Source organism: Peromyscus maniculatus, chromosome 8, assembly GCF_049852395.1.
Source record: "Peromyscus maniculatus bairdii isolate BWxNUB_F1_BW_parent chromosome 8, HU_Pman_BW_mat_3.1, whole genome shotgun sequence".
Classification (NCBI taxonomy): domain Eukaryota; kingdom Metazoa; phylum Chordata; class Mammalia; order Rodentia; family Cricetidae; genus Peromyscus; species Peromyscus maniculatus.
The window spans coordinates 81474175-81499993 of NC_134859.1; the positions used below are offsets into that span (position 1 = coordinate 81474175).

The 25819-nt window shown below is 50.1% G+C and overlaps 1 protein-coding gene across 3 annotated transcripts; it reads right to left on the reverse strand.

Annotated features, from left to right (window-relative positions):
• Positions 1-371: 371 nt before the first annotated feature.
• On the reverse strand, positions 372-19420 carry Mycbpap (MYCBP associated protein). 3 transcript variants are annotated; one of them, XM_076543182.1, is made up of 20 exons: positions 19071-19271; positions 15827-15890; positions 13216-13343; positions 12299-12458; positions 12109-12212; positions 11290-11473; positions 10925-11040; positions 10071-10221; positions 9029-9144; positions 8832-8947; positions 8286-8397; positions 6985-7174; positions 6372-6559; positions 5146-5292; positions 4370-4819; positions 3891-4012; positions 3051-3166; positions 2377-2522; positions 2051-2221; positions 372-543 (listed from the first exon to the last, which is right to left on the reverse strand). In XM_076543182.1, exons 6-20 carry the CDS (start codon positions 11438-11440, stop codon positions 442-444), a joined length of 2394 nt encoding a protein of 797 aa, XP_076399297.1. In that variant the 5' UTR covers positions 11441-11473; positions 12109-12212; positions 12299-12458; positions 13216-13343; positions 15827-15890; positions 19071-19271; the 3' UTR covers positions 372-441. The 3 variants fall into 3 exon arrangements, with proteins under 3 accessions (XP_076399297.1, XP_015863603.1, XP_042138580.1); XM_016008117.3 differs by lacking the exons at positions 15827-15890; positions 19071-19271 and adding an exon at positions 19292-19420; XM_042282646.2 differs by lacking the exon at positions 15827-15890 and having other exon boundaries at positions 19071-19299.
• Positions 19421-25819: the final 6399 nt, after the last annotated feature.

The following is a 25819-nucleotide window of genomic DNA, read 5'->3' on the forward strand; positions in this document are numbered from 1 at the left end:
CCGGGGTTTAAAGAGCTTGGCAAGTGCCATCCTGAAGGATGAGGTGAGCTGAAGTAGAAGACTCCAGAAAGTCAGATTCCATCAGCCCTGCTTCTCCTCCTAGTCCCTCACTCGGTCCCTACTGTGTGAGGCCACTTGAGCTGGATCCGGGAAGCATGACCCTGAAAGTGTGGGCCTGAGGCAGGCAGCGACTGCTCCAAAGATGCATCGATCTGCCCTGTCACCTGACCTGCTCTCCTGCTTTGTCATCTGCACATCGCCTCCCTCCATGTGGGTGGCTCTGAGAACCACATGCGGGCAGGTGGGATACAGGAGGTCCTAGACCATCACCTGACACAGTTGAGACCCAGCGTCCCCAGAGGCACAACGGGTGTAGGAACCTAAAGATTCTTTATTGACTTCTTCTAACCATTTTCCCAGGAGGAACCGTGGGCCCAGGAATCAGCTGCAAAAACGCAAAGGTTCTTCAACATTCTTTAGGGGGCTGAGCTCATCAGCCAGGATCATCATGTCGGTAACCAAGTTATCCAGCAGCCCATAGACCTGCAAGAATGGGATAAACATCAGAGGCCAAGGCTGGCCTGCAGAAGGCACCGATGGACCAGCCTTACTAAAAGAGGAAATACGGAGAGCAGAATGCCAAAGTTGGATAGTGTATTGCTGCATGTAATTGTTTTTCAGATCTGGAGTGGGTCTGGGAATCAGTTCCAATTCTGTGTTGGTTTTCCAGAAGCCAACTCTCCTTCCTGTAAGATCATAGCTCTACATATTGAAGGTTCCAAAAACCAAGACTGAGCCCCCCCCCCCCACTGCGGCTGGACCACACAGCTTAAGAAAATTGACTCTTAATACCATAGAGTCGAAGAAGTGTTTATACCCCGGAGTCCCCAGCGCCCCAAAACTCCCTTCTGGAGCCCATCAGCCATCAGAAGACTCAATGATGTCACAGGCAGCAGCAAACTATTTCTGGTCAAAGGAGACCCTGGGGTGGTCCCACAGTGCACAGTAATGCAAGCCCAGATTCGCAATGCCTTATCAGGGAAAGACAAAGCATCCCTGTTAGATATGCTGACTTAGTCAGCGTGGTTTTGTAGACCTCCCACACACCTTGAAAAAAAAACCATAGTAACCAAAGACTAAGATGACCTGGGGCATCTCTGAGGACCTGTTGCTTAAGACCAGATCACGATGAAGTCTTTTCAGCAAATGCACACTGGCTCTCCTTTGAATGTACATTGCCCCCTCCAGAGCTCATGTTAAAATCTGCTTCCGGTATGAGTGTTGAGAAATCTGGAGACCTTTAAGAGGTCTTTGAGTCAGGAGGGCCCCACCTGCACCGAGCAATTAATACCTTCACCACAGTGAGTCCTGGCGGTTGTCAGGAAACAAGTCTCCTTTTGTGTACCTTCCACACAAGCCCAGCTGCCCCTCTGCCTTCTACCATGAGTTGAAGCAGCACGAGTGCCCTACCCCTGGGCTTTCTGGCCTGCAGAGCTGTGAGCCAAGATAAACTTTTCCTATAAATCTCCTGATCTGTGGTATTTTGGTATAGCAACAGAAAGAGGACTAAGACAACCCTCCACGGTATTCTCCCAGGAAACACACCTCTTACCAGTGTGTACCTGTGGGGAGGTGGACGCAGCTCTACAAAGGGAAGGCCTTCACCCTTGGTGTGTTCCCGGGAGTCTGTTTTCCAAAGGACAGCTAGAGGCACCCTACGTCCGATCATATCACTCTCAATGACTTCCGGGGTCACCCAGAGGAAACTCCGAGGCGAGGCCTCACATGGGCCAGCCAAGGCCTTCTTGACCACCCACATGCCCTGTCTGCAGCTTCTCTTCCTTGCCACTCTCCTGGCCCACTTCCTCCTCCGCATCAGCTGCTTCCTCTGCCTAAGGCACCCTTCCTTGGCCAACCTTCATTTCTCTCTGGTTTTTGTTTGTTTGTTTGTTTGTTTGTAGGTAAATGCAGGTGCTCCTCAGTGGAATAAAGGGAAGGAGAGATGCAGGGGTGAGGGCTGGGAGGTATGGTAGCCCCCTCTTCCCTTCACCTCAGCATGCAACCTCTGGGTATATTTCTGCATGACCAGGGGGTCTATGGGCTCCTGCGAAGGGACCGTGCTGTCAGGGGTAGGGTCTTCTGAGGAGAGCCTGTCCCGGCTTGCAGACTTCACCACTTTCTTGTCATCCTTTGCCTTCAGTTTCTTGCTATTCAGGCGATCCTGCGTGGAGAAATGGAGACACACAACCTCAACAGCTCCTGAGGGAGGTCTGATGTTCTCTCCGGTGGCTCTCCTGGAGCGACCGCCCCCCTCCCATGTCCCACCCCCCCAGCACTCCCCAGCCCCATCGGGGTGCAGATCACAGCCGCACATACCTCTTTCCCTGATGCCTTGGCCCCCTTTTTTTCCTCTTTGTCTCTGGCGCCCAGCACTTTCTTTTCCTGTGTGGCCCCTTTCCGCTCCTCCTTCCCGACTTTACTCACCGCCACCTTCACTTCTACGACTGTGGGGGACTTTTGACCTAAGAGGGGGAAAGTGGGAGACATCCAGAAGCACACACCCCCCCCCCACCCACCCCCCCACCCCCGCGAACACATGGCCTGGTCTACATCCCAGGCTTATGCCAAGGTAAGCTGGGTGATGAGGAAAATAGAGAATCCCTGCAGGCTGAGAGCAGAGGGGGTAAGGAAGTGGGGGGGAGGGAGAAGACTTCCTCCAGCCCTCCACGTGACCTTAGGGAACAAGGCTGTGTGACCAGGGCAAGAGACAGTTCAGTCCCAGCCCCACTCTGTTTAAACTCCCTGTGATTCAGCGTGCTAAACAAGGGGACTCCACCAAGGTAGAATCTGAGTCTCAAGTCCTGGCAACAGACACAAAGATGGATGAAAAAAAAAAACAAAACAAAACACAAAAACCAAGCTGGATGAGACCCACCACTAGGGACTCAAGTACCTACCATAAGGGGTTAAACAGTCAAGGTATTACTGCCTTCAGGGCAGAGGGCTGAGGAAGAGAAGACTACATGAGGTGAGCCCTCACAATGTCTGACCTTGGTCTTCTGGAACATCCAAATAAACGGTCTCCTTCTCAGGCAATCCCAAAAGAGCCCTTAGCCACAGTGACTGGCTTACCAGGCTGTCAATCACATCTCGCCACAGCTGCAAACTAGAGGAAAAGACACATTGGAGAAAAGCCATCACTCTTCATCTGTCCTCGAACCTTCGGAGGCTCGGATGCCTCCCTTTGAAGACTCCAGCACAGGGGAAACACTACCACGAAAATGCCATGTTACCAAGCAGCCAATCCTCCCTGACACCATGCAAGTGTTCACATCGGAAATCTGGCTTCCCTGTGGTGGCAACCAAGAGACAAGGACCAGGACTGGTATTAAGAAGCCTGAATGAACTCAGTCTTGCTTGAGAGTCTAAATTCCAGCTTGGAGTGATGGCTAGACTCGGTCAGGCTCCATGGGAAGGGCTGACTGAGCCTTGCACAAGATTCCCGGCATGAGGCTCCTGAGGCTGTGTTCTGGACCTTTCAAAAACCTATCCACCTAAGTCCAAACAGGTGACCGCTCGGTGACACAGACAAGTGAAGCTTTTTGTGAGGCTCCCTCTCCCTTCAAGTGTCCCCTGCCCCCTCCCACCCCAGCCCCCATTCTTCTGCTTGAGAAGGAACAAGACAAGGGGGAGGGAATGGGGTCGGGGAGGCAAACTGCTCCCCAGAGGAGCAAGGGGCAGCTGTGAGGCTGCTCTAGCAGATTCCAGAGTATGAGATGTTTGCAGCATTTCTTAGCATCCTGGCGTCCGGAGCTACCTTCCCAGGGCCCCTGGCCAGGCACTACCAAGGGAAGGAGGAGATCTGGGGTGGTCCCCAGGAGGGTACCTACCACATCTGGTGCAGGAGATCAGACTGCAATGGCTTCTGCTCCTGGCACAGCTCCACGGCTGCCTTGTTGAGCCGGATGAGGGCATCCTCTCTCTGGATCTCCTCAGGAAAGGTAATCACTGCCTGGTTAGGGCCATGGACACCATGGGCAACCATTCTGGACCAGAAGAACTCCAAGGGTCCCTGTGTTTTCTCTAGCAATGGACCTGGCTACATGGAACAGAAGCTATGGAGTCTATAGAGGATGCCTTCTCTGGGAACCAGTGACCTGCCTCAAAAAATCTATTCCCATGAACCTCAGTTTTCAAAGAAGCTCCTTGTTTTAAAAAAAAAAAAAAAAAAAAAAAAAAGTTTTGACTCAAGAGACTACTTTTTTCTGGGCCCTTGGGTTTCATCTATATGCCCACGGGCCAAGGGAAGTTGCTGGAGCAACACACCCAGGGACCTTCTCCACCAACCCCGCCAGAGTCTTAGGGGCACCTTTCTGAAGTCCTCCAGGCAGAGGTTCCACTTGGGCAGGGGAAGGCTCTCCAGCTCCCAAGGGCTCCTGGTATTCTCCCTGTCAGGACTCTCCTCCACCAGGATCTCCTCCATGATGCTCTTCCGTGGAAAACTCTTGCTGCCCACGCCAGTCTTCTGAGACAGGAAGGACTCCCGGGTTTCCTTGAGCGTCTCCGACTCCTGCCTCAGTTGCAGCTGTGAGGCATCCAAGACTGGACTCCTGCTGCTCCGGCTGCTCCGGCTGCTCATGGAGTGTTCGAGGTCTGCTTGGGCCTTGTCAACGAACACCACCGGCAGTGGACCCGGCCGGGCTCTGGGGCTGAGGGCATCCTCCTGACCTGCCCTGGCCTCGTCAGTCTTCAGCGGCAGGAGCGAACACTGCTGCCACAGCTGGTGCAGGTTTTGCACCACTTGATGCTGGTAATGCAACTGCAGCCCAGGTGAGGGAGGACACAGACACAGAGGCACATGCCTTTGGGCCTCCCAAGACAGGCAAGGTTTAAATGAAGAATCACATGATGTTCTGGTCTCACTAAGCATCCGCCCACTTGTCAACTATTTTGGGTACATTCCTTAACTCCTCTAGGCCTTCATTTCCCATATTTACATCCTGTAAGGGTATAAACCACGCTCATTCTCTCTTAGGATCGCTGTGAGGGGGCGAATTACTTGTGGAAGATGTGCCCAGCACAGGTTCCGGCATGCGGAAGGATTTGCTACTACAACCACCCAGAGTGCACAGGGCCAACCCATACCCGAGGATTCCTGTGGTGGAACAAGTCCTCCTCGGTGAGATTGGCATCCACGGGGGATGGTACACGCTCTGGAGTCGAGACACCCCTCAGCAACTCCTGCAGCACACTCTGTGCGATGGTGACAGCCTCGTGGGCAGCCAGCTTACTCTGGGGAAAGAAAGACGGCACAAGATGGCAGCCTGGGCTCTCCACTGCCCATGTATCCTCAAGGAGAGAGTCAGAACATTCTAGAGTAGGGTCTGAGTTCCTACCTGGACGTCAGTCCCTCTGACTTACACAGACACCTATTATTGCAAGACACAAAAATCTCCAGGTCTCTCTAAACATCCATGTTCCCCTCAAAAAGGTAAAAGACACCAGCAGAGGCCAGTGCCAGAGGAGAGCCACTCCCGCACAGGATTTGGACCCTCCAATCCCCTATTGGAAGAAGGCGTAGAGTCAGAGTCCACAGTTTGGGTGCCATTAAGGATGGTAGTGAACTTTCCTCTGGCCTGGCCACATAGTGTCATAGAAACCCAGCCGAAGGGCATCTCTCTCCACACACAGGTCCTAGAGTCAGCAAATACAGTGAACTTGGCCTTTGTCAAAGTTACAATCTAATTGGCACGGGCCAAGCCCCAGCCTGAAGCAGGCAGCTGTGTGTAGGGTACCACATAAATGCCCAGCTTTCCATAGAATCCCACAGAGCAGGGCACAAGAAAACCACACCGAGACTGAACAGGGACAAAGAGCCTCCCGCTCTCACCTTGACTCTGCAGGGAGGCTGACAATGAGAAGGGTACTGAAGCTGGTTATTTAAGTCGCGGTCTCTGGGCCGGAAGTCTTGTCAGTTCAGTCCCACTCTACCGCACAGCGGCAGACAGCCACGAACAAAAGGCAGCCCCACCCTAAGGTCTCCCATAGCCACCCGAGACTCACAGTCCCAGTGTGGAAGCTCCCACTAGGGACCCCTACATACTTCTGTGAAGTCTGTATCTCAGGATTTCATCTTGTTCCCTTCTAATTCAGGGCTGCAAGGTAGGGTCCCTGGCTGGCCTGCCCTAGCCTGTCCTTTCATCTTCTCCATCATAAAGGCCTGGGTATTGTTTCCTAAGCAAGAGTAGTTATCTGTCTGTGTGGTGAGAAAAAAAAAAATCACCTCTCAAGATAGGAAAATTAAAGATCCCTGGAGGAACCCCTGAGTGACCCATGTGCTGCCCCCATGGCTGACATTCTAAGTCCCCTACCTCCAGCAACTTCCTCTCTTCGACAAAAGTGTCCTGGGTCAGTGAGATAGCATGGAGAGTGACCTGGAGGACAGCACCTCCCAGGAGGGTGGGATGGGTCCCAAATTCCCAAGATTCCCTGAAGATGCCAGCATTCAGAGACTTGAAGAAGAAGGTGAAGTGTTTGGTCTCCCCAGGCAGAATCACACCTGAGAGAGACAGAGGCAGAGGCTGTGATGGAGGAGCTGGCCGAACCGCCAGTCTACGTGCAGAAAGGCCACTGCAGCCCAGCCCACATCTGGTCACCAGCCAGCCAGCCCTGCTTCTCAGGACCATAAGGTTTCCCGGAATGGGTGACTTTGAGTGTTACAGCTGGGAAAGAGCGAGTCAGTCAGGAACAGATGGTCATCCTGGCCCCAGGTCTGTGCTCCCTGAACGGCTCCTCCCTCTCTGCATTCTCAAGAATTCTCTTGTTTTCTCAACAAATGTGAATAGTTAGACCACACACTTCATGAGAGAAACGGGAGCGTCAAGGCAGAAGGAGGGGAGAGACCGGTAGGTACTAACCAAACACTGGAGTGTCCCGGTCACTGAGGCAAATGGGGAGCTGGTGAGGAGGGTAGCTTGGGGGTACCTTCCCGGTTGTTAAAGTAAAACCGCTGCGTCCTGTTTCTCTTTAGGTCTTGGAAAAAATTCATCTGGGGCCGCCGTCGCCAGTCGTACCAAATGGCCACAGTGCCGTTATTGACCACAGTTAGTTCTGAAGATGTTTTCTCCCCTTCGAGGGTCTCAAATGTCAGGCGAACACCAATGCCAATGGTTTGCTGTGGAGGAAGTAGGCACAAGCACTGTGCTGGCTACAAGTTTCACCCTCGGGTGACCAAGTCATCCCTGTTTCCTATGACTTCTCTGAAAGTCCAGTGTTGACACTGTTCCTCTGGGCTTGGTCACCCTGAGTGGTGTCAACCCTACACCAGTAATTGCCTCTGAGGTTATCACCAACACTAAGAAGAGAAGTATTTGACACCCGGTATTGTTTTTGGTCCTTAGCATCTGAAGAATGTTCTAGAACAGGTACTGGGGAGGTGACTCAGAGGTTAGTTTGCAAGCCCAAAGACTGGAGATCTGATCTCCAGAAGCCAGGTTGAGTGTGACAGTCTGCCTGTTATCCCAGCACATAGGAGGTGAAGACGGAATCCCCAGAGTGAGCTGGCCAGCCAGACTCACCCCAACATTAGCTGTAGGTTCAGTGAAAGCCCCTGCCTCAGGACACAGGTGGAAAGAAAGAGATGGAGACGCTCTGTCAGCCTCAGGCCTACACAAAGACGTTCACACAAGAGGTGCACTGCACCCAACATCTGTGCTCACACATATTTGCAATGCACATGTGTGTAAGTCTCCACACATTCACATACACATACAAAAACTATAATAATAATAATAAATATTATCCTAAAACCTCCATCTAGCCCCATCTATGTAAAAGGGGTTATTTGCCTGCTGGAGGGCTAGTTGAAAACTAGGTATTATCAGTGATGCGCTCTCTCTCTCTCTCTCTCTCTCTCTCTCTCTCTCTCTCTCTCTCTCTCTCTCTCTCTCTCCCCTACCCACCACAGGGTCTCTTTGTGTAGCCTTGGCTGTCCTGGAACTTGCTCTATTCTAGGCTGGCCTCGAACTCACAGAGACCCGCCCGCCTCTGCCTCCTGAGTGCTGGGATTTAAGGTGTGCGCCACCGCTGCCAGCCTTTTCAGCCTTGTGATCTCATTTTGCTTCAGTTAGTGCTGCTGTTACCATTTCCAGGCATGTGGAATGTGCAATCAGATAAAAACACCTATCAGAAACTGTGGACTCCTTGTGACTGTCACGGTCACCTTGGGGCCTGGCCCGTCAGGGAGGCCCTTCCTGCAAGTGCATGAAGCTGAAAAGGCAGTTTACCTTGTCCTCTGAGTTACTGCCTCTGATCCAGCAAGCTGGCTTCCCACAGAACAGCAGTGAAGGGCCGAGAATAGGCATGGGGACCATGTCAGAGACATTGGTCAATGAGTCTCTGTAAGAAAAAAAAAAAAACAAAAAAACCAAAAAACGATTCTTTATTTTCCTGGAGGCTGAGCGCTCACACCACTTGGAACTATGGACACAGTTGTCAGGAAATCTAGAGACTTGGTCAGCCTTGCTGAGTCTCTCTCCAAGGCCATTCCCTGTTAATAGCTGTGGAGGGTTCTGGGGGTGAGGACATTTAAGTACCACAGTGATGTATGGGCAATCCCCACTCGGATTCAGTTGCGGGGAAGGAGAAGGTGGCAGCAGACAGCTGGCAGACATGCGGTAATGCATCAGAGGACAGGGAGGCAGCCTCTGGCAAGGCTGGGGTGAGGCCACTCCGATTTTGACTTCGGGAAGGAAAACCTGCCCTCCAACACTGGTGGATGTCAGAGCGCCTGCGCTCTCCAGCCTCCCTCTCTCCTCGGGGCTCAGACTCACAGGAACGCTGTGTCTTCAGAGGAGCTCTTCATGCTCTTCTCAAACGGCGAATACTCCTCCACCGTGATGGACGAGAAGGGCTTCCCACGACCCACCACCTCCAGGCCGTCGATATCCTAAGAGGAACAGAGGCAGGGTGAAGCTGGCTGGCAGGTCACCCGGAGCGCCTCAGGATAGGGTATGAAGGCATTCGCAACCTGCTGGTTGAAATCCAGTTCTGCCATGATATTCCTCAGCTCCTTGCGCCGGTAGACCAGAAACAGACTCCGGTCCCAGGTGTAACGGTACCAAGCATCCTTCTGCTCTGGTAATCCTAGAGTAGAGATGGAAGACCTTCGGGACAGACTGCTATCATGCCCGCTTCCCACCCTTTGCCTGAGGGCCCTGAGGACACCCATCCCAGCAGCACTCCTGAGGAGGACTGAGGAATGAATACAGCCTCTGCAGGACAGCTCCACTTCAGGTCTCGGAAGGTCCTCTACCTCCTTAGCAGCCGTCTACAGGAATCCCACAAAATAAGCCACCAGATAGCCAAATCTTTGGATTGCAGTAACAGCAGCAACTCCCTTCTGGTGAGTCTTAGCAAGGGAGCCAGGAACCCTTAGATGCATATAATGTCTCTTTTAACCCCTCACAATGCTTATGATAGAAAATCCAGAACAGTGGGAGCCAAATACCTCATAGAAACTCAGAAAGCCAGCACAGCTGGGGGGTGAGTCTGGACAGGCTGGTGGGCTTTAAAGCCTGGCTACCCCATGGGAGTATAGTAGAGACCACAAATGTAAGCCTTGTGCGTCACTTCCGATTTTCTAGATGCATGTTGAAAAGGTAAATCTCACCAACTCTAAGTGAGATTCATGGTAACATAGTTCATTTAACTCCATATACGAAGACTATTATCACAACCAATACAGAAATGCAACCAGTATAGAAATGACTACTGACTGGTCTACCCTGACAGCTCATTTCTATGCAGACTAGTCACATTCCAGGGACTCAGGTAGCTGCATTGGGGCTGGTGGAAGCTCTATGCCCAGGGTCCTATCTACCCTGCCTCCTTTATCACTTCCTATCAGTTTCACTGAGGAAGGAACTGGATCCCAGGTAGAGTCTGGGACTTGCTCAAAGCCAAGTGTGATCCAGGATTTGGGTCAGAGTCACGCTGACCACACCATACTGCCCCGCAGCCTCCGCCGCCTTCATCGGGCAGAAGTGAATGGGTTCAGGCCTTGTTCTCACCAGTCTCCACTTGGATGGAGCGGGGCTTCCTGACGTGTGTGATGGGTTCCACCAGGCCACGCTGAGATTTCGTTTTTGTCATGAGAAGACCTGTCATCTCATCTCCCAGATACTCCAGTGGACTCCAGAAGCAATTGGCTGCCTTAAAAATCTGGCAAAGAGGGACGGAACAGTGAGGTCACCTCCGTACCTCAGTCAGAGGCTGGTGGGGGCATCCACTGGGACCCAATGGCAGAAGAGTGGGCATCTAACTATTTTCTTGTTTTCAAGATACCAGAGCCGGGCGGTGGTGGCCACACGCCTTTAATCCCAGCACTCGGGAGGCAGAAGCAGGTGGATCTCTGTGAGTTCGAGGCCAGCCTGGTCTACAGAGTGAGATCCAGGAAAGGCGCAAAGCTACACAGAGAAACCCTGTCTCAGAAAACCAAAAAAAAAAAAAAAAAAAAAAAAAAAAAAGATACCAGAAAGGTGGTGTAAGCTGGTCCCAACCCAGGCATTCACTGATGTGCCGAAACACAGCCCAGTGCTTTGGCCTTGGTTAGACAAATATATATATATATATATATATATATATATATATATATATATATATATATATATATTTAGTCAAAGCCCTTCAGAGACAAACATTTAGGATCTTATGATAAACTGACCGCCAGGGACCACCACAGGCTAAATTATTAAAGTGCATAGCTCCGAAACATGAAGATCCCAAGGGCTTGACAGTGCTTGGTAATGGACAGGCTGTTTTCTCCCGACCCGTGTAACTGGAGACCAGCTGGCACCACTCGCCATGTGCGGTCCGCCTCTCCCCCCTGTCTCCCTCTCTCTGTGCTTGGGAATAGTGTCTTCACTTTTCTGTCATGCTGGGTTGGAAGTGCACGGTCAATCAGTTCCCGCTCCTCCTGGATCTTTCGGTAATTCTCCCCAGAGTGCATCAGCAACTCACTCACTGGCTTCTTCAGATGCCCTAGACAGGGAGAAGGAAGAATGTGACCACTGCCCCAAAACAGAACCCGCAGGCTCTGGCGCTATGGATCGGGTGGCCCACTCTCCGGCTCATTTCTGGACCCACTGAGGCCCGAGAACCAGGGGCTCTCAGAGCGACGGCACAAATGCTAGTCAGTACGCGTCCAGGCTGTGGACGGGTGGGGGAGAAGTCACAGAGGAGCCTCTGTGCCAGGTGGAGGCCTGGCAGGTCCCTGTCAGCTCGGCTCACCACTGAGGGCTTCCTGTTGCTTCTTCCACAGAGTGACGTGCCGTCTCCAGTTCTTCAGGAAGTTGTGCTGAAGAGGTGGGGCCCACGGAGGTCTCTTCTCTTCCTTTGGGGCCTTTGGCTTTGGCTCGTCTTTAGCTGAGATGAGAGTCATCACACAGGGCCGGATGTGTATCAGCTTAGCCAGCTGGAACACACAAGTGCGGAGGAAGACTGACCTGGGCCCAGGCCCTGGCTTCCATCCTGCTCACCTCAGGACCAATGGGGTGGCAAGGAACAGAAAACCACCCAGGGGACCTCACGAACAGTGACAGTTCCCTCTGCCCAGAAAGGTCAACATCCTTTAGGGTAGCTCCTCTTCCCAATGGATGACTTCCCTCAGAGTGACTGAGCTGGGCCCCTAGTACCCACACCCAATAGAAGGGGAGGATCTGTGACAGAGGTTTTCTAGGTGACAGGAAGGTAGCACAGAGAACAGTGGGGGACATCTCCCTCCAGCAATCCAGTCTTCAGAGACGGGAGATGAGGAGCTGGGCCTAGAGCTCTGCTGCCTTGTGGGGTTCAGTCTACCCAGACCCAGAGTTCCACAAGGCGAGCTCTGAATTCCTTTTAGTAAATTCCCACTTCAGCATGAGGTTGTTCAGACTGGCAACTGGCTTCTGTGACTTCCCAAAGGGTCACTTATCACCTAAGCCCAGAGACTGACCTATCTCTTGAGTCCTACCCATGTACCTCCACCTCCACACACACCCCTTTCACCCTGCGGGGGAGCAAAGCGGCCTCAGTGATTCCTCTCGGCCACACAGCTCTTTATGAACAAACCTGGGCATTCCCTCGAGCAACTGCAATCCTTTTAAAGTCCTGGAGACTCCCCAGGATCTGGTGAGGCAGGATCTGGTCACCGCTTAAGAAGTTGTCACCGGGACCTGGGGAGGAGAAACAGAAACAGCTGTCTGGTGGACAGTGGGCTTTCACGACCCACCCAAGAATGCAAGGTCTGGAGAACCCATACCAGAGTAGTCCAGAGGCTTGGTGGCAGCGTCAGGATGAGCAGGATGTGCTACCAAGTGGTAGACCTTCCTGCTGGAGTCCTTCGGTTTGAGCTTACGGATGATAAATTTCTGTGTAACTACAGGCTTTCCTTCTGTTTCTACTAACTGAGGAATGTGTTGCTAAAAAGAAACAAAGTTGAAGAAAATGCTACCTGGGAAGCAGAAGCAGAGGAGGAACACACACACACACACACACACACACACACACACACACACACACACACACACACACACACACACACCGTTTCTTGGTAGAATTCCTGAGGACTGATTAGTTGGCTCCCCCAGCTCCATCCATATATCCTGTCCTGGAAATGCCTGTGTGACAGACCTGAGATTTAGGAGCAACGTGGAGGGAAAGAAATGGCACCTGGCATGTCCAGACAGATTAAGTAAGGGTGACTGACAGGTAAGGGAAATCGCTGGAGTTCAGCAGCCTTATGCTCCTTTCTAACCATGCTTTCTAACTTACTTGCCTATCTGCGGAATGGGCATGATGGCACTTGCCCCAAGGTATCTCACTATTTTGTGGCTCCACTAGAATCTCAAAATTTGAAAACTTAGCTTCCTGTAAGTTCCTTTAGATGCTAAAGCAATTTGTATTTAGCCGGTTGGCAGTGGCGCATGCCTTTAATCCCAGCACTCGGGAGGCAGATTTCTGTGAGGTCGAGGCCAGCCTGGTCTACAGAGCAAAATCCAGGACAGGCACCAAAGCTACACAGAGAAACCCTGACTCAGAAAAAAAAATTGTATTTTTATATTTGATGGATTTTTTTTTTAAATGGAATTGGTGACTCCTTGGGATCAGGAAGCCAAGGGAGGGATGGACCATAAGAGTAGCTGGGTATTCGAAGGGATCCCTGGTGTTCAGCCTTACCTTCTTCAGGTCTTCCTTCTTAATGGCCAAGGCAAGAATGTCATCTCCTTGCAAGACATTGCTGACAGGCTCAGGCTCTTCCTGAATGGGGGGAGTGGGCTGCTCAGGTGCCTTTGTCCGCTTCTTTTCTGGAGAGAAGCAAAGAGATATGTTCCAAGAGCTGTTTGCATAGATTCATACATAAATAAGATGACAGATTGAGAGCTCAGGATGCAGCTCAGTGGTAGAGTGCTTGCCTAGCAAGCATGTCCAGGTTAGTGAGGTCCTGGGTTCAATTCCTGACACCACATGTCCAAGGCTGTTTCTAAGTGCTAGACTTAAAGGTGGGTACCACCCTACTTGTCCTGGACTTGCTCTGTAGACCAGGTTGGCCTCGAACTCAGAGATATGCCTGCCTCTGCCTCCCGAGCGCTGGAATTAAAGACATGTGACACCACCGTCCTGCTAATTTTGATTTTTTTTTTTTGAGATAAGGTTTCATGTAGCCCAGGCTGGCCTCAAATTCACTATGTAGCCCAGGATAACCTTGACGCTCTTAACTCCATTTTTCAAGCATTGAGGTTACAGGTGTATGCCACCACATGCAGTGGCTTGGCACTAGGCTTCTTTTTCTCTTTTTGAGACAGGGTCTCACTATGTCATCCTGACTGGCCCAAAACTCACAGAAATCCACCTGCCTCTGCTACAATGCCAGTTTTAACCAGCGTTGTAAGACCCTCGACCTGGTACTTGTAATTCTTGCAGAGGACCCAGGTTTAGGTTGCTATCACTTGCATACCAGCTCAAAACCATTTGTAATGCCAATCCCAGGGGATCTGATACCCTCTTCTGATAGGTGTGTGCACCAGGCACGCATGTGGTACACATATATACATTAAGCAAAACACTCATATACGTAAAATAAATACAAATTTTTTAAAAAGAAAGTAAAGTTTAATCCTAGCACTTGGGAGGCAGAGGCAGGAGGATTTCTGTGTTTGAGGCCAGCCTGGTCTATACAGGGAGACCAGGCCAAACAGAACTATATAGTGAGGTCCTGGGAAGAGAGTTTCAGTTTGGGGTGCAAACAGTTGCAGGAGACAGCATGGTCAGGCTGACTGAGTGTGGGACCACTAGTTAGGCACTCAGGGGCCCCAACCCAGGGGAGGTTAGAGGAGCTTCGATAAAGAGGTGATATTCCTACTGAGAGTGAAGGAGGAAGAGAAGCCCTACAACAAAACAAAACAAACATTCCAGAAGGAACGGTGTGGAGGCCTAGAGGCCAGAGAGGAGGGAGAACCCTCTGGAACTCCAAGCATGCACTGTGAAATCACTGGAGTGGAGTGAGAGCTGGTGAGAGGCAGGAAGGCAGGAGGAAATAGGAGTCACGCACCGAGAGCTTAGTGATCCATGCGAGGGATTTCAGCCTACCCTGAGGACAGACAGAGGCAGGCAGGGCCAGGAACAGCCCAGGGGGCCAAGATTGAGGACAAGATTATTTAAGGGTCTACTGCAGCCAGAGAACCCAGATGCCACCAGTGGCCCATGCGACTGCAGAAAAATGCAGCGATCAGAGTTCACGCCACTTAAGTGACAGCCAGCGGCCCTCTGGCCAGGACGCGTCCTGTCTGCCGCCAGAGAGGTAGCTTAACTCCTTTAGATGTACACCTCGACGCTCTGGTTGGTCATTTCATCTTTTCCCCCTCTGGCTGAGGAGGGTTTGATGTAAACATCTCTACAAAACAATCAAAGGAGAAGCTAAACTCAGCTGTCAGGGTGTTTAGAACAACATTTTGGTTTTATCTAGTGCTTCTCTAATCTGTCAGAGACCACACCACTACAGCATCACGGGGCTTTGGTTTACACAGTCAAACTGTTTTTTAAAGGAAATGTCCACATTGCAGGTGGTTTAAAAAAAAAAAAAACCTCATTCCAAACATAACTCTAAGTCCGTCTCCTCCACAGGAAAAATAGCTCAGGGTGTCTCTGCACAAAGTGCACACACACAGACACACGCAGAGCTGAGCAGTGTGACCCCATTTTGGTCTGATCTTCCACCACACCTGAAGATGCAGCAGCCTTGAGTTTTAATTTAGATTTTTTTTTTCTTTTTTGTTTTTTTTTTCTCCTGTGAGAGGTTTCTCTGTGTAGCCCTGGCTGTCCTGGAACTTGTTCTGTAGAACAGGCTGGCCTCAAACTCAACCAGCCTGCCTCTGCCTCGAGTGCTGGGATCGAAGGCGTGTGTTAACACGACCTTTGGCGTGTGCCCAAGCTTTCTTTCTGAGACAGGATCTTCCGATTGAAGCCCAGGCTGGTCTGGAATTTGCCATCTTCCTGCCTCAGCCACCTGAGCCCTGAGATTACTGGCCCCCATCTAGATGGGCTTAGGTTCCAATTTTTAATTCTCTTCCCTTCTATACAAACATCAAAGCAGGTGGCAACCCACGAGGGAACTGAGGCCAGTTGACATCCAATGTTAGAAGCATTTCCACATTATTTATGTTTTCTAGGACATTTGTTTCTTCTACCCATCACCTTGATCGGTGTACATCTTCCCTAGGGACTAAACAGTCCCAGATGTGCCTTTCACCAATGGGTATAGAATTACTGGTAGATAGATATAAACACAAACCTTCAACACTGCTGAAGAATCCTGGGGCCAAAGTTCCCACCACGCTCAGCAAGCAACACAGACCCTGATTGGTTGAGATTGAAGCAGCCCTTGAAAGCTCTGGTCTGAGGTTTGAACTATCTTGAGTGCATTACCATAAATGCTGCCACTCTGCACAGTTGGGGGATGGGGCCTGCTCTGGTTAACTAAATATTCATTAAACTGACGTATGCATTTTAAAGTGAAGTCCATCTTAGAGACTATCCACTTTCTTTTGTTGTTTTGTTTTCTTTTGAGACAGGGTCTCGTTCTAGCCCAGGCTGACTTGGAACTCACTATCTATACCAGGCTTGCCTCACACTCATGGTAATTCTCCTGCCTCAGCTTTCTCAGTGCTGGTTTTACAGATGTGAGCTACCATGCCTGGCACACCATCCACGTTCTATGTGCTGCAAAGGACAGAGAAGACAGTATATGAGGTTACAATGTGGTTCCTCTTGAAAGAAACAAACACACAGGGATCTTAATGTGAATGTCTGCGTGGAAAGCATGCTAATAGATCTGATTAGATATTCAAAGAATAACTATGCCAGTTGCAGAGTTGAGGACCCTAATGCTATGACAGCTATCCAGCCTGGAAGAGGTGGACAGGGACAAATGCTTTGCAGAGATGGACCTGCAGATGGTGGTGTTACAGGTAAGGCCACAGTGTGAGCAAGGCTGAATGTGGCAGGTGTGTGTGGCATGACGGCATGGGAAGCTTGCTGGGGAAGCAGGGCTGCAGATCAGGATGAAGGAAAACAGCGTGGTGGCTTTGGGACCTTATCCCCAAACAAAAGAACCACAATAACAAAGGTGCTCAGTGAATATTTTTGGGCATGAATTTAACTCTCTCTCTCTGTGTGTGTGTGTGTGTGTGTGTGTGTGTGTGTGTGTGTGTGTGTGTGTGTGTAATGGAAAAATGAAATCCAGATCAGAGATCTGACCCCTGCAACAGGAGAGTGGAGTGCTGACATTTCAGAATGACCCATCCAATGACAGACAGACAGACAGACAGACTGGAGGCAGACCTGGCAGGAAGGACCAGTCCTAGGTTGGGGGCAGTTCGGGGTGTCCTGGAGGACCCCACAGGGTAGGGGTGTGTCACTACTGAACTTGAGGCCCATGTGCTTTGTTCTGGAAACCCAAGCTGAGTGGGGCTGTTGGTGAGCCACGGAGCTGGCATTTCTCCGTGCTGACAGGGGTCGGACACAAGCCTCTTTGAATGGGACAGTCGGGCAATACCCCTGATGGAGCTAAGGCAAGAGGAGTTATTGAGGGGGTCAGGAAGAGGGGGACCCAGGGAGGGGGTAGAAGAGGGGATCTGATTTTTTTTTCTACTTCTTGAACAAATGTCATTGTTCCTCAGTGTTGCTGAAAGTCTTGGGGAAACTGACTTGAGGGTTGAGCTGAGGGAACCAAGGCAGGAACTGTCCCTTGCAGAAGGAACTGTCATTGTAATGGAAGGGGCAGCTGGTGCTACTTGTAGCTTAGCAACAAGGCCAAGGAGAGCCACAGGCCTGGGTAGGTAGTTCAGGTTTCTAAACAGGTTCCCCAGTCATGTGTGCCTGCCTTTATGTTCAAGAATCAGAGACCTCAGAGGCACATAGCACAAGACTACAGGATCACACTTGTGGACCGGACACTGGGGAGGCTTCTAAGAAGGTTCAGGAGAAAGGGACCTTCCATGTGAAACACTGGTTTTGTTCCCCCCCCCCCCCTCTGGTGCATGTTCTTAAGTCAAAGACTATTTAACAAATCAAATCCTTCCCTTATTAAAAACAAATACACAGTGAAAAAATCCTTCCTTGATCTGTTTACAGCAGAGAGTACAAATCTGATTAAGATTACCCTGAAAGTAGGTAGGCACGAGGCAGTGGCTAGGAGAGCCCTTGGCTGCCCTTGGGAAAGGGAACCTATTATTTTTTTCTCTCTCTCCTTCTCTCTTAACTATTAAAAGTATGTCATGAAACAGCACCAGCTTTTTTATACTATGAAGGAACATAAAAGCCATATCCAAAAGAAAGAAAGAAAGAAAAACCCACTCGGGTCTTTTGAGGTCTCTGGGCCTCCCAGGGGGCTCCACTGACTCCTGGCCCGCCCCCCTCTTCACAGTGTGCTGCACCAGGCCTAGGAGGGTGGGTCCCCTCAGGGCCTACAAGGTCACCAAACAAGACTTTCTGACTTTGCACGGGAAGCCCTTTCATGGTCTGGCCCCTGCACACCTGCACAGAGTCCTCTGGTTCCTATGTTCACTGGGCCACAAATTCACACTGCTCTCCCAACCCAGAGAAGCAAAGCCTTCCTTTTTATATTTTTATTTGTCTTTTTCTTTAATCTATCCTACAAGTCATCTACTTCAGAAAACCCTTCCCTCTAAGTCCACCAACAAAGGCCTAATTCAGAAGCTCTGAGGGGCCTTAACTCCCATAGGCCTCCATATTTGCTTTTCTAAGTCCTTCCGTATTCCCCTGGGTCTTCGCTTGATCGTGTTTCTGGAGGATTGGAGTCACACAATATTGATACCTAGGTGCCTACCAGTGTCCACATAGGATAGACCTCAGTAAATGAAAGCAGGGGAAGGGATGACTCAGTACCAGAGCGTTGCTTAGCATGCACATGCCCCCTGGGGTCCATCCCCAGCAGGATTTTTTTTAAAGGGGAGTAGGTTGCAAATGGGAAATGGAAACACTCATGGTACTAGTCCATGTTAGACTGAATATCTGTCATGAAGCTGGAAAGGCCAAGAGGTAGGAAATAAATGTCACTTGAAGCCAACAGAGTTAGGGTTTTCGTGGTCTTTTTTTTTCTTTTTTTCTTTTCTTTCTTTTTTTCTTTTTTTTTTACTAGTGGATTTTTTCCCTAGCATGACTCTTAGGTGACCCTGCTTCAATACCCAAGAACCTCATTAGGTACTCGCTGGTTCTTGGGCCTCTCACGTAACGCAGCGAGTCCCCTGCACCACTCTAAGATGTAACTGAGTTGGAGGTCGCCTACTCCTCCTGTCCAAGGCTGTCCCCCTGTCACTGATCCCGGAAGTCCCTCTGTTAGTCCCTCACTTGCCATATCACCACCACCGAAGTCCAGAGCGCTGCGTCTCCCTCCTTTGCCCTGTGTGGTGTACCCCCACGGTCTCAGTGACCCTCCCTCGAATCTGTAGTGTCCTAACCCCAGCCCAAGCATCCCTGTCGGGTTTTCCTGAGCACCCAAGGCCTCCAGCGCCAACCTTTGACGCTCTCTGCGGCCTCCAAGAACCTGCTGGTTGGAATTTTGAGACGGGATTCCTTCTTGAGGGCCTTCATGGTGCCGCCCCAGGTTACCAGCGTGGCCCTGCGCGTCCGGCCCCCAGGGTGACTGCGCAGCGCGGCACCCCCCTGCGACCCCGCCCGCAAGCGGCCGCCGCGGCGTCCATAGCAACCAGTGCCCCGCGCGGGGGCGCGCACCCACCGAGCAACTTGGGCGGGGACTGCTTGTCATTAGCCTTCTTCATCAGGATGCGACCCCGCGCGCCGCAAGCGGCTCCTCACGCTCGCTCGCAGACCCGGAGAATGCCCGGGTCAGACTCCTGACGTCACAGGAGGCGCTAGAGAGCTCCAAGGCGTCATCAGCAGGTCTGGGTAGGCCAGAGGGTAGCTGCAGCAGCTGACCCAGCGGCTGGAGTAGGGACAGTAGTGACTCCGCTGCCCCGTGTGATCCCCTACCCAGACTCCTTGCAGATACTCCTGCCCCTGGCCACCACTCGCTGGCCGACCTTCAGGTTTCCCTGAACCCCCGGCTGACCACGCCTTGACCGCTTCTGTCGTAGGTGCTCCAGATCCTTCTGCCTGCCCCACGCGCCTGTCATCTGCCCTGCCCACGCATCAGCCACTGGGACTTCACTTCCTAAGCCAGCCTAATTTTTCCCAAACTTGGGGTCTTTGCATGTAGATATCACCGTTGGTTCCCTCCCCAGTGAAGATGTCCTTTCCTGTTATCTCAAATTTCTTCTCTCTCTCTCTCTCTCTCTCTCTCTCTCTCTCTCTCTCTCTCTCTCTCTCTCTCTCTCTCTCTCTCTCTCTCTCTCTCTCTCTCTCTCTCTCTCTCGGTTTTTTTGAGACAGGGTTTTTCTATGTAGCCTGGAACTCATTCTGTAGACCAGGCTGGCCTCGAACTCTCCGAGATCCTCCTGCCTCTTCCAAGTGCTGGGATTAAAGTCGTGTGCCACCACTGCCCAGCTTTTTAAATTTCTAAGTGTATCTGTATTATTAATTTTTTTTAACCTAGGGCTCTAATGCATTCTGGAATTATCTGCTTTGTTTCTGACGTTGGGCCCCTCTCCAGGCCCGGGACTTTACTACAAGCTCCTCTAGATCCTGCTCCCCATAATTGATACATGCTCCAAGGACAGTCCTCCTACTCCAACCCAGGCACCAGCTCCCCTCCACCCCCACAGGGTCTTCCAGGGCTCTGGGATGCCAATTATAGTGAAGGGCTTATGGAAGTGAGGTATGGGGCCTAGGAATCTGCACTGGTGAAATTCGCTTCCGCTGTAGGAACTGTGGAGTCCCCGACTAACAACAGGAGCAGGAAAGAAAGTGTTCCTGCAGCCAACGGGCAGGCTCACCCTCAGTGACCTTTATGACAACCTACCTAAGGAAGAAGTCTCATGGTTTTTCTTTTTGATTTTTAAAGACGTGATTTTTTTTTTTAAACCCATGTTATTCTCAAACTTAGTCTTCCTGTCTTCTCCTCCCAAACACAGACACTACAGATGTGCTGGATCTCCTCAGAGCTTGGGTAAAGATGGTGGTGTGTTCCAACCCTGGGAATTGAACTCAGGGGCTTGTTGCACCCTAGGCAAGTGTTCTGTCACCGACCTTTGCCGAGGCCCGTATAGTTTTTCAAAAGAAGGTATGTAGGTACCAGACAGTCATTTCAATTATGCAATGTTTTTTTTTTTTAATAGCCCTTCTGGAATGTGGTGGCGCTCCATCTTATGCTCATGGTGGTGAGAGTTGTCGACCAGTGGATCAAAAGAAGACATAACTCCCTTGTTGGGAGGTAAAGGCAAGAGGATCAGAAGTCCAAGGTCATCCTCAGCTTCATAGTGGACATTAGACCTGCCTGGGCCACATAAAATCCTGTTAAGAAAACAAAACCAAAACCAAAACTAAAGCCAGGCAGTTGGTGGCGCACACCTTTGATCCCTGCACTCAGGAGGCAGAGCCAGGAGGATCTCTGTGAGTTCGAGGCCAGCCTAGTCTACAGAGCGAGATCCAGGACAGGCACCAAAACTACACAGAGAAACCCTGTCTCAAAAACAAAAACAAAACCAAAAAAGAAAGAAAGAAAGAAAAAGAAAGAAAGAAAGAAAGAAAGAAAGAAAGAAAGAAAGAAAGAAAGAAAGAAAAAACCTAAAAGCGAAAGAATGGAGAGAGAGAAAAGTGACAACAACAACAACAACAAAACAACCAACCAAGGTGTCCGGGTTGGTTACAGTGACTGGTGTACAGATTTTGCTGTGGTCAGCATCTCTGGCAAGCACTTTTCCAGGTATGTCTTTTTTAAACTTGGGACAAGGGAGTGCTCTGGAAGGGAGCGTTTTTGCATTCCTAACTATATTGTATGGTTAATCAGCAAGAAAGGGAGAAATTTCTGAGAGTGGGTCTCAGTGTTGGGGGGGGATTCGTGTGCATTTTCAGTCAAGCTAGTGAAAGACGATGGGGAGGACATCAAAACATCACATGGACCCTATAAACACATGCAATGATCACTCGTCAATTAAAATAAACCTTAAGCAGGACTGGTGGTGTGTGTCTGGAATAACACTGAGGAGGCAAGAGAATATTGAGTTTGAGGCCACCCGAGGCTATATAGTGAGTTCCAGGGCAGCCTAGTCAGCACAATGTGATCCTATCTCAAAAGAATAAAGTATAACTTTAAAAAACATGAATGTGTCAGCTAGGAGAACCCCACACTGTGGCACATCTACGATGTCTAGGTCAAGGTAGCAATGGCATCTGGATAAAGAACAGTCCTCTGTCCTCTGAGGCAGTCAGCTAAGTACCCTCCTTCCAAGCAAACAGCAAGCTCTTTTGGGGGTGGGGGTTCAAGACAGGGTTTCTCTGTGTAGCCTTGGCTGTCCTGGAACTCACACAAGTTCTTTCTTAAACAGAGACAGGCCCGTTCACTCCCAAGGTTACTTCAGAAGCTGTACGCAATATGGGGGAAAGTGAGAAATGCCTCCTCTTGCACTCTAGATGCTTGGGGGTCCACGGAAAGACAAACATTCCTGTAACTCCAATCCTCACCCAGCTTCTGGAAGGCCTTTTAAGTCTGTGGAGTTCCAACAGCTTCTGGGTAGCCCGGCTGGGAGGCTTCAGTGGGATCAAAGGACAGAGGAAGGCAGGATGCATGGCCAGGCAAGTGGGCAGGTGGCTGGGCTCTGCCACCAGCCCAAGAGACCTTCCATGGGTCTCCCTTCCTCTGTACCTCATGAAAGTGTTGGATCAGACCAGGGCTTCTTAACCTTTTGAGAATCTGATCAAATTAAAATTCTTCTTGGAAATGTGCATTTGATTTTCTTTAATGTGGCCAAACAGGGGTGACATAAAATTTGCCATTTTAACCTGCACAGTTTGGTGGCATTTAGTGCAGTCACTGCATTGGGTGAGCGCTACATCTGGTTCTAAGATATGTTCACTCTCCAGAAGGAAACCCTGTATTCACTAGTCACACACCCACCACACGTTTTCTTCTCTTCCAGACTCTAGCAACCACACACTACTTTCTGCCTAAATGGCTTGCCTATTCTGGATGTTGTGTGTCAATGGAATCTCATACTCTCTGCTGTTGCTTTGTTTAGCAGGCAGTTCTTTTCCTTTTCATGGCTGAACCATGTTCCACTGGATACCACATTTTTATTATCCATTCATCTGCACACTTACTTTTATTGAGATTAAACAGTTTTCAAGTTTATTAGGTTTATTCTGAACTTACTTTGTGAATTATCTTATTCTTTTTTTATTTTGTAAATAATAAAGTTTTTATTTTATTTTATTCCCTCCACTCCTCCCAGTTTCCCCACCAGAGCCAGTTCCTCCCAGTTCCCCTAGATCCATTCCCCACCCTGTCTCCCCCAGAAAAGAGCAGGCCTCCCAGGGACATCAACAGAACATGGCACAACAAGGTACAATAATTCCAGGCACAAAAGCTCACATCAAGTCTGGCAAAGCAACCCAGTAGGAAGAAAAGGATCCCAAGAGCAGGCAAAAGAGTCAGAGACCCCGCCCCCTCACTGCCACTGTCAAGAGCCCTACAAAAACACCATATAACTGTATTTCAAGAGGCAATTCCTCAACTATGTTCATAGCAGCACTATTTGTAATAGCCAGAACCTGGAAACAACCTAGATGCTCATCAACTGAAGAATGGACTAAGAAAATGTGGTACATATACACAATGGAGTACTACTCAGCAGAGAAAAACAAAGACAGCATGAAATTTGCAGGCAAATGGATGGAACTAGAAAAAAATCATCCTGAGTGAGGTAACCCAAACCCAGAAGGACAAACATGGTATGTACTCACTCATAAGTGGATTCTAGATATAAAATAAAGAACAATCAGACTACAACCCACAGAACCAGGGAGACTATATAGGGGGGGGGACCCTAGGATGACTGTGGCTTATAATAAGTTTTGGTTTTACTCAATTACTGGGCAAGCCTCAATGAAAGATTTCACAATTAGGATAAGAATTTATACTGTATCAAGCTGATAATAGAAAAATAAATTTAAAAAGTGAGAAAAAATTATGTGACTGGGTCTAGAGAGATGGCTCAGAGGTTAAGAGCACTGGCTGGTCTTCCAGAGGTCCTGAGTTCAATTCCCAGCAACCACATGGTGGCTCACAACCATCTATAATGAGATCTGGTACCCTCTTCTGACCTGCAGGGATACATACAGACAAAACACTGTATACATAATAAATAAATAAACCTTTAAAAATTTTTTTTTTAAAAAAGAGGCAATTCCACGTAATTTATCTGGTAATCAAGAGAGGTTTATTTCTGAGATAACTTACAGCCAATAGGGGTTGGTTACAGGATCCAGGAGAGATGAGGTACCATCCAGCAGAGAACTCTGGCTTGGTCTCCCATCCAGATTCCAGGACCATGAGGTATCCAGAAGGGGGCCAAGCAAGTACCACATCAAGTCTTAAGGGGCTCCCTCTCAGCCACGCCCCAGGGGCAGGTCATAGGCAGGTGTGGCAGTTACCTGTTGTCACTCTAGGGGCAGTGTTTCAAGGTCAAGGCTGGAACAGCTACCCACTACAACTCCAAGCCAACAACCATAACATATATGCAGAGGACCTAGCACAGACCCGTTTAGGTTCTGTGATTGCCGCTTCAGTCTCTGTGAGCCCCCATGAGCTCTGTGTAGTTGGTTCTGTGGGCATGCTCTCTGACGTTCTTGATCCCTCTGGCTCCCACAATCCATCCTCCCTCCTTCCTTGGGGTTGGTTCCCTGAGCTCCAAGGGAAAGGACCCAGTGGAGACCTCCAACCTGGGTTCACTCTCCTCCAAATGTTTGCCTGTGGGTCTCTGCACCTGCTCCCGTCAGCTGCCTGAGAAAGCCTCTCTGATGATGACTGAGCTAGACACCAATCTATGAGTATAGTAGAACATCATTAAGAGTCATTTCATTGATTGTTTTGATTATCCATTCATCTGCACGTTTTATTCTTTTAATCATGTTTCTTCTTTTCTCCTCCTCCTCCTCCTCTTCTTTTTTCTTCTTTGGTTTTTCAAGACAGAGTTTCTCTGTGTAGCCCATGCCTTTAATCCCAGCACTTGGGAGGCAGGGGCAGGTGGATCTCTGTGAGTTCAAGGCCAGCCTGGTCTACAGAGTGAGTTCCAGGACAGCCAGGGCTACACAAAGAAACCCTGCCTCGAAAACCAAACCAAACCCACAAACAACCAGGTTGTACATCCTGGGAAGAGGGGCAGACATGATCACGGGGGTGGGGGGGTGGGGGGGGGGTGGGGGGTGTCATGTGGACTGGAGAAGGAGAGCAGATGAGCAGTAGAGGACACAGTTTGAGGAGGGGGACTAACCAGTGAGAGTGCAGCAGACAGGATTGGGGGGCAGGCACCCAGGGCAGTGACATGACAGGTGCCAAAGCCCAGAGAGGGGAAGTGAGGAAGTGCCAGTTAAAGGCACAGCAGCATCATTTAGCGGGTGAGGCTCCTTCAGCCTCCGCCCAGGTGCCAACCCTGAGCAAATTCCTCCAGCCCAGGGAGGGGGAGCTGGTGACTGGGCTGTCAGATGATGTCAAGGCTTACTTCATGTCCCTATGTATTTCTACCCGGCCAAGTGCAAAGTATTTTGTCAGCTGCTCTTTCCAAAGGCTAAACAGCCTCCCTGGATAGGGATCCACCCAACAGCATCATTAGTTGCCCGGGGACAGTCACTTCCCAAAGCCTGAGCCGGGGTAGCCTGACCTCAAGCCTGTCACAGATGGCTTGCCCTCCGGCTCCCCACTTCTGTCTCTGCAGATGCTCGCCCCACTCCCTGATTATCCTCCTGCCTCCCTCCATATGGCCACCCACACACAGAGCTCACTCGCTCTCCACAGCTGGTCTCACATCTGGTTGCCACCCTCGTTAAAGTTGACATCAGGCCACTGCCTCCTTACTAGACCCTTGCTTAGTGGGAACCTTATGGTATGCTCAGCCCTGAAAACAGCTGGACACCGTTTCCAGAGTGGACTTACTCGGCCTCGGAGATGACACACTGATCACTACTCTCAGGCTCAAACTCCTCTCTTACCTTTTCTTTTTATTTATTTGTTTGTTTATCTCTCATCTATCTCTCTATATCTATCTATCTATCTATCTATCTATCTATCTATCTATCTATCTATCATCTATCTATCTATCTATCTATCTATCAATCATCTATCTATTTAATTCCTTTAGACAAGATCTTGCTA

Excerpts from the sequence above, each read along its gene's own strand:
- Mycbpap (XM_042282646.2), bottom strand. The coding sequence starts at position 19,146 with ATGAAGGCCCTCAAGAAGGAATCCCGTCTCAAAATTCCAACCAGCAGG. Across the intron at positions 12,459-13,215 it reads AGAAGGAAGACCTGAAGAAG|CAACACATTCCTCAGTTAGT; the intron begins GTAAGGCTGAAC and ends GTTTCTTTTTAG. Across the intron at positions 3,167-3,890 it reads GATCTCCTGCACCAGATGTG|TTTGCAGCTGTGGCGAGATG; the intron begins GTAGGTACCCTC and ends CTTTTCCTCTAG.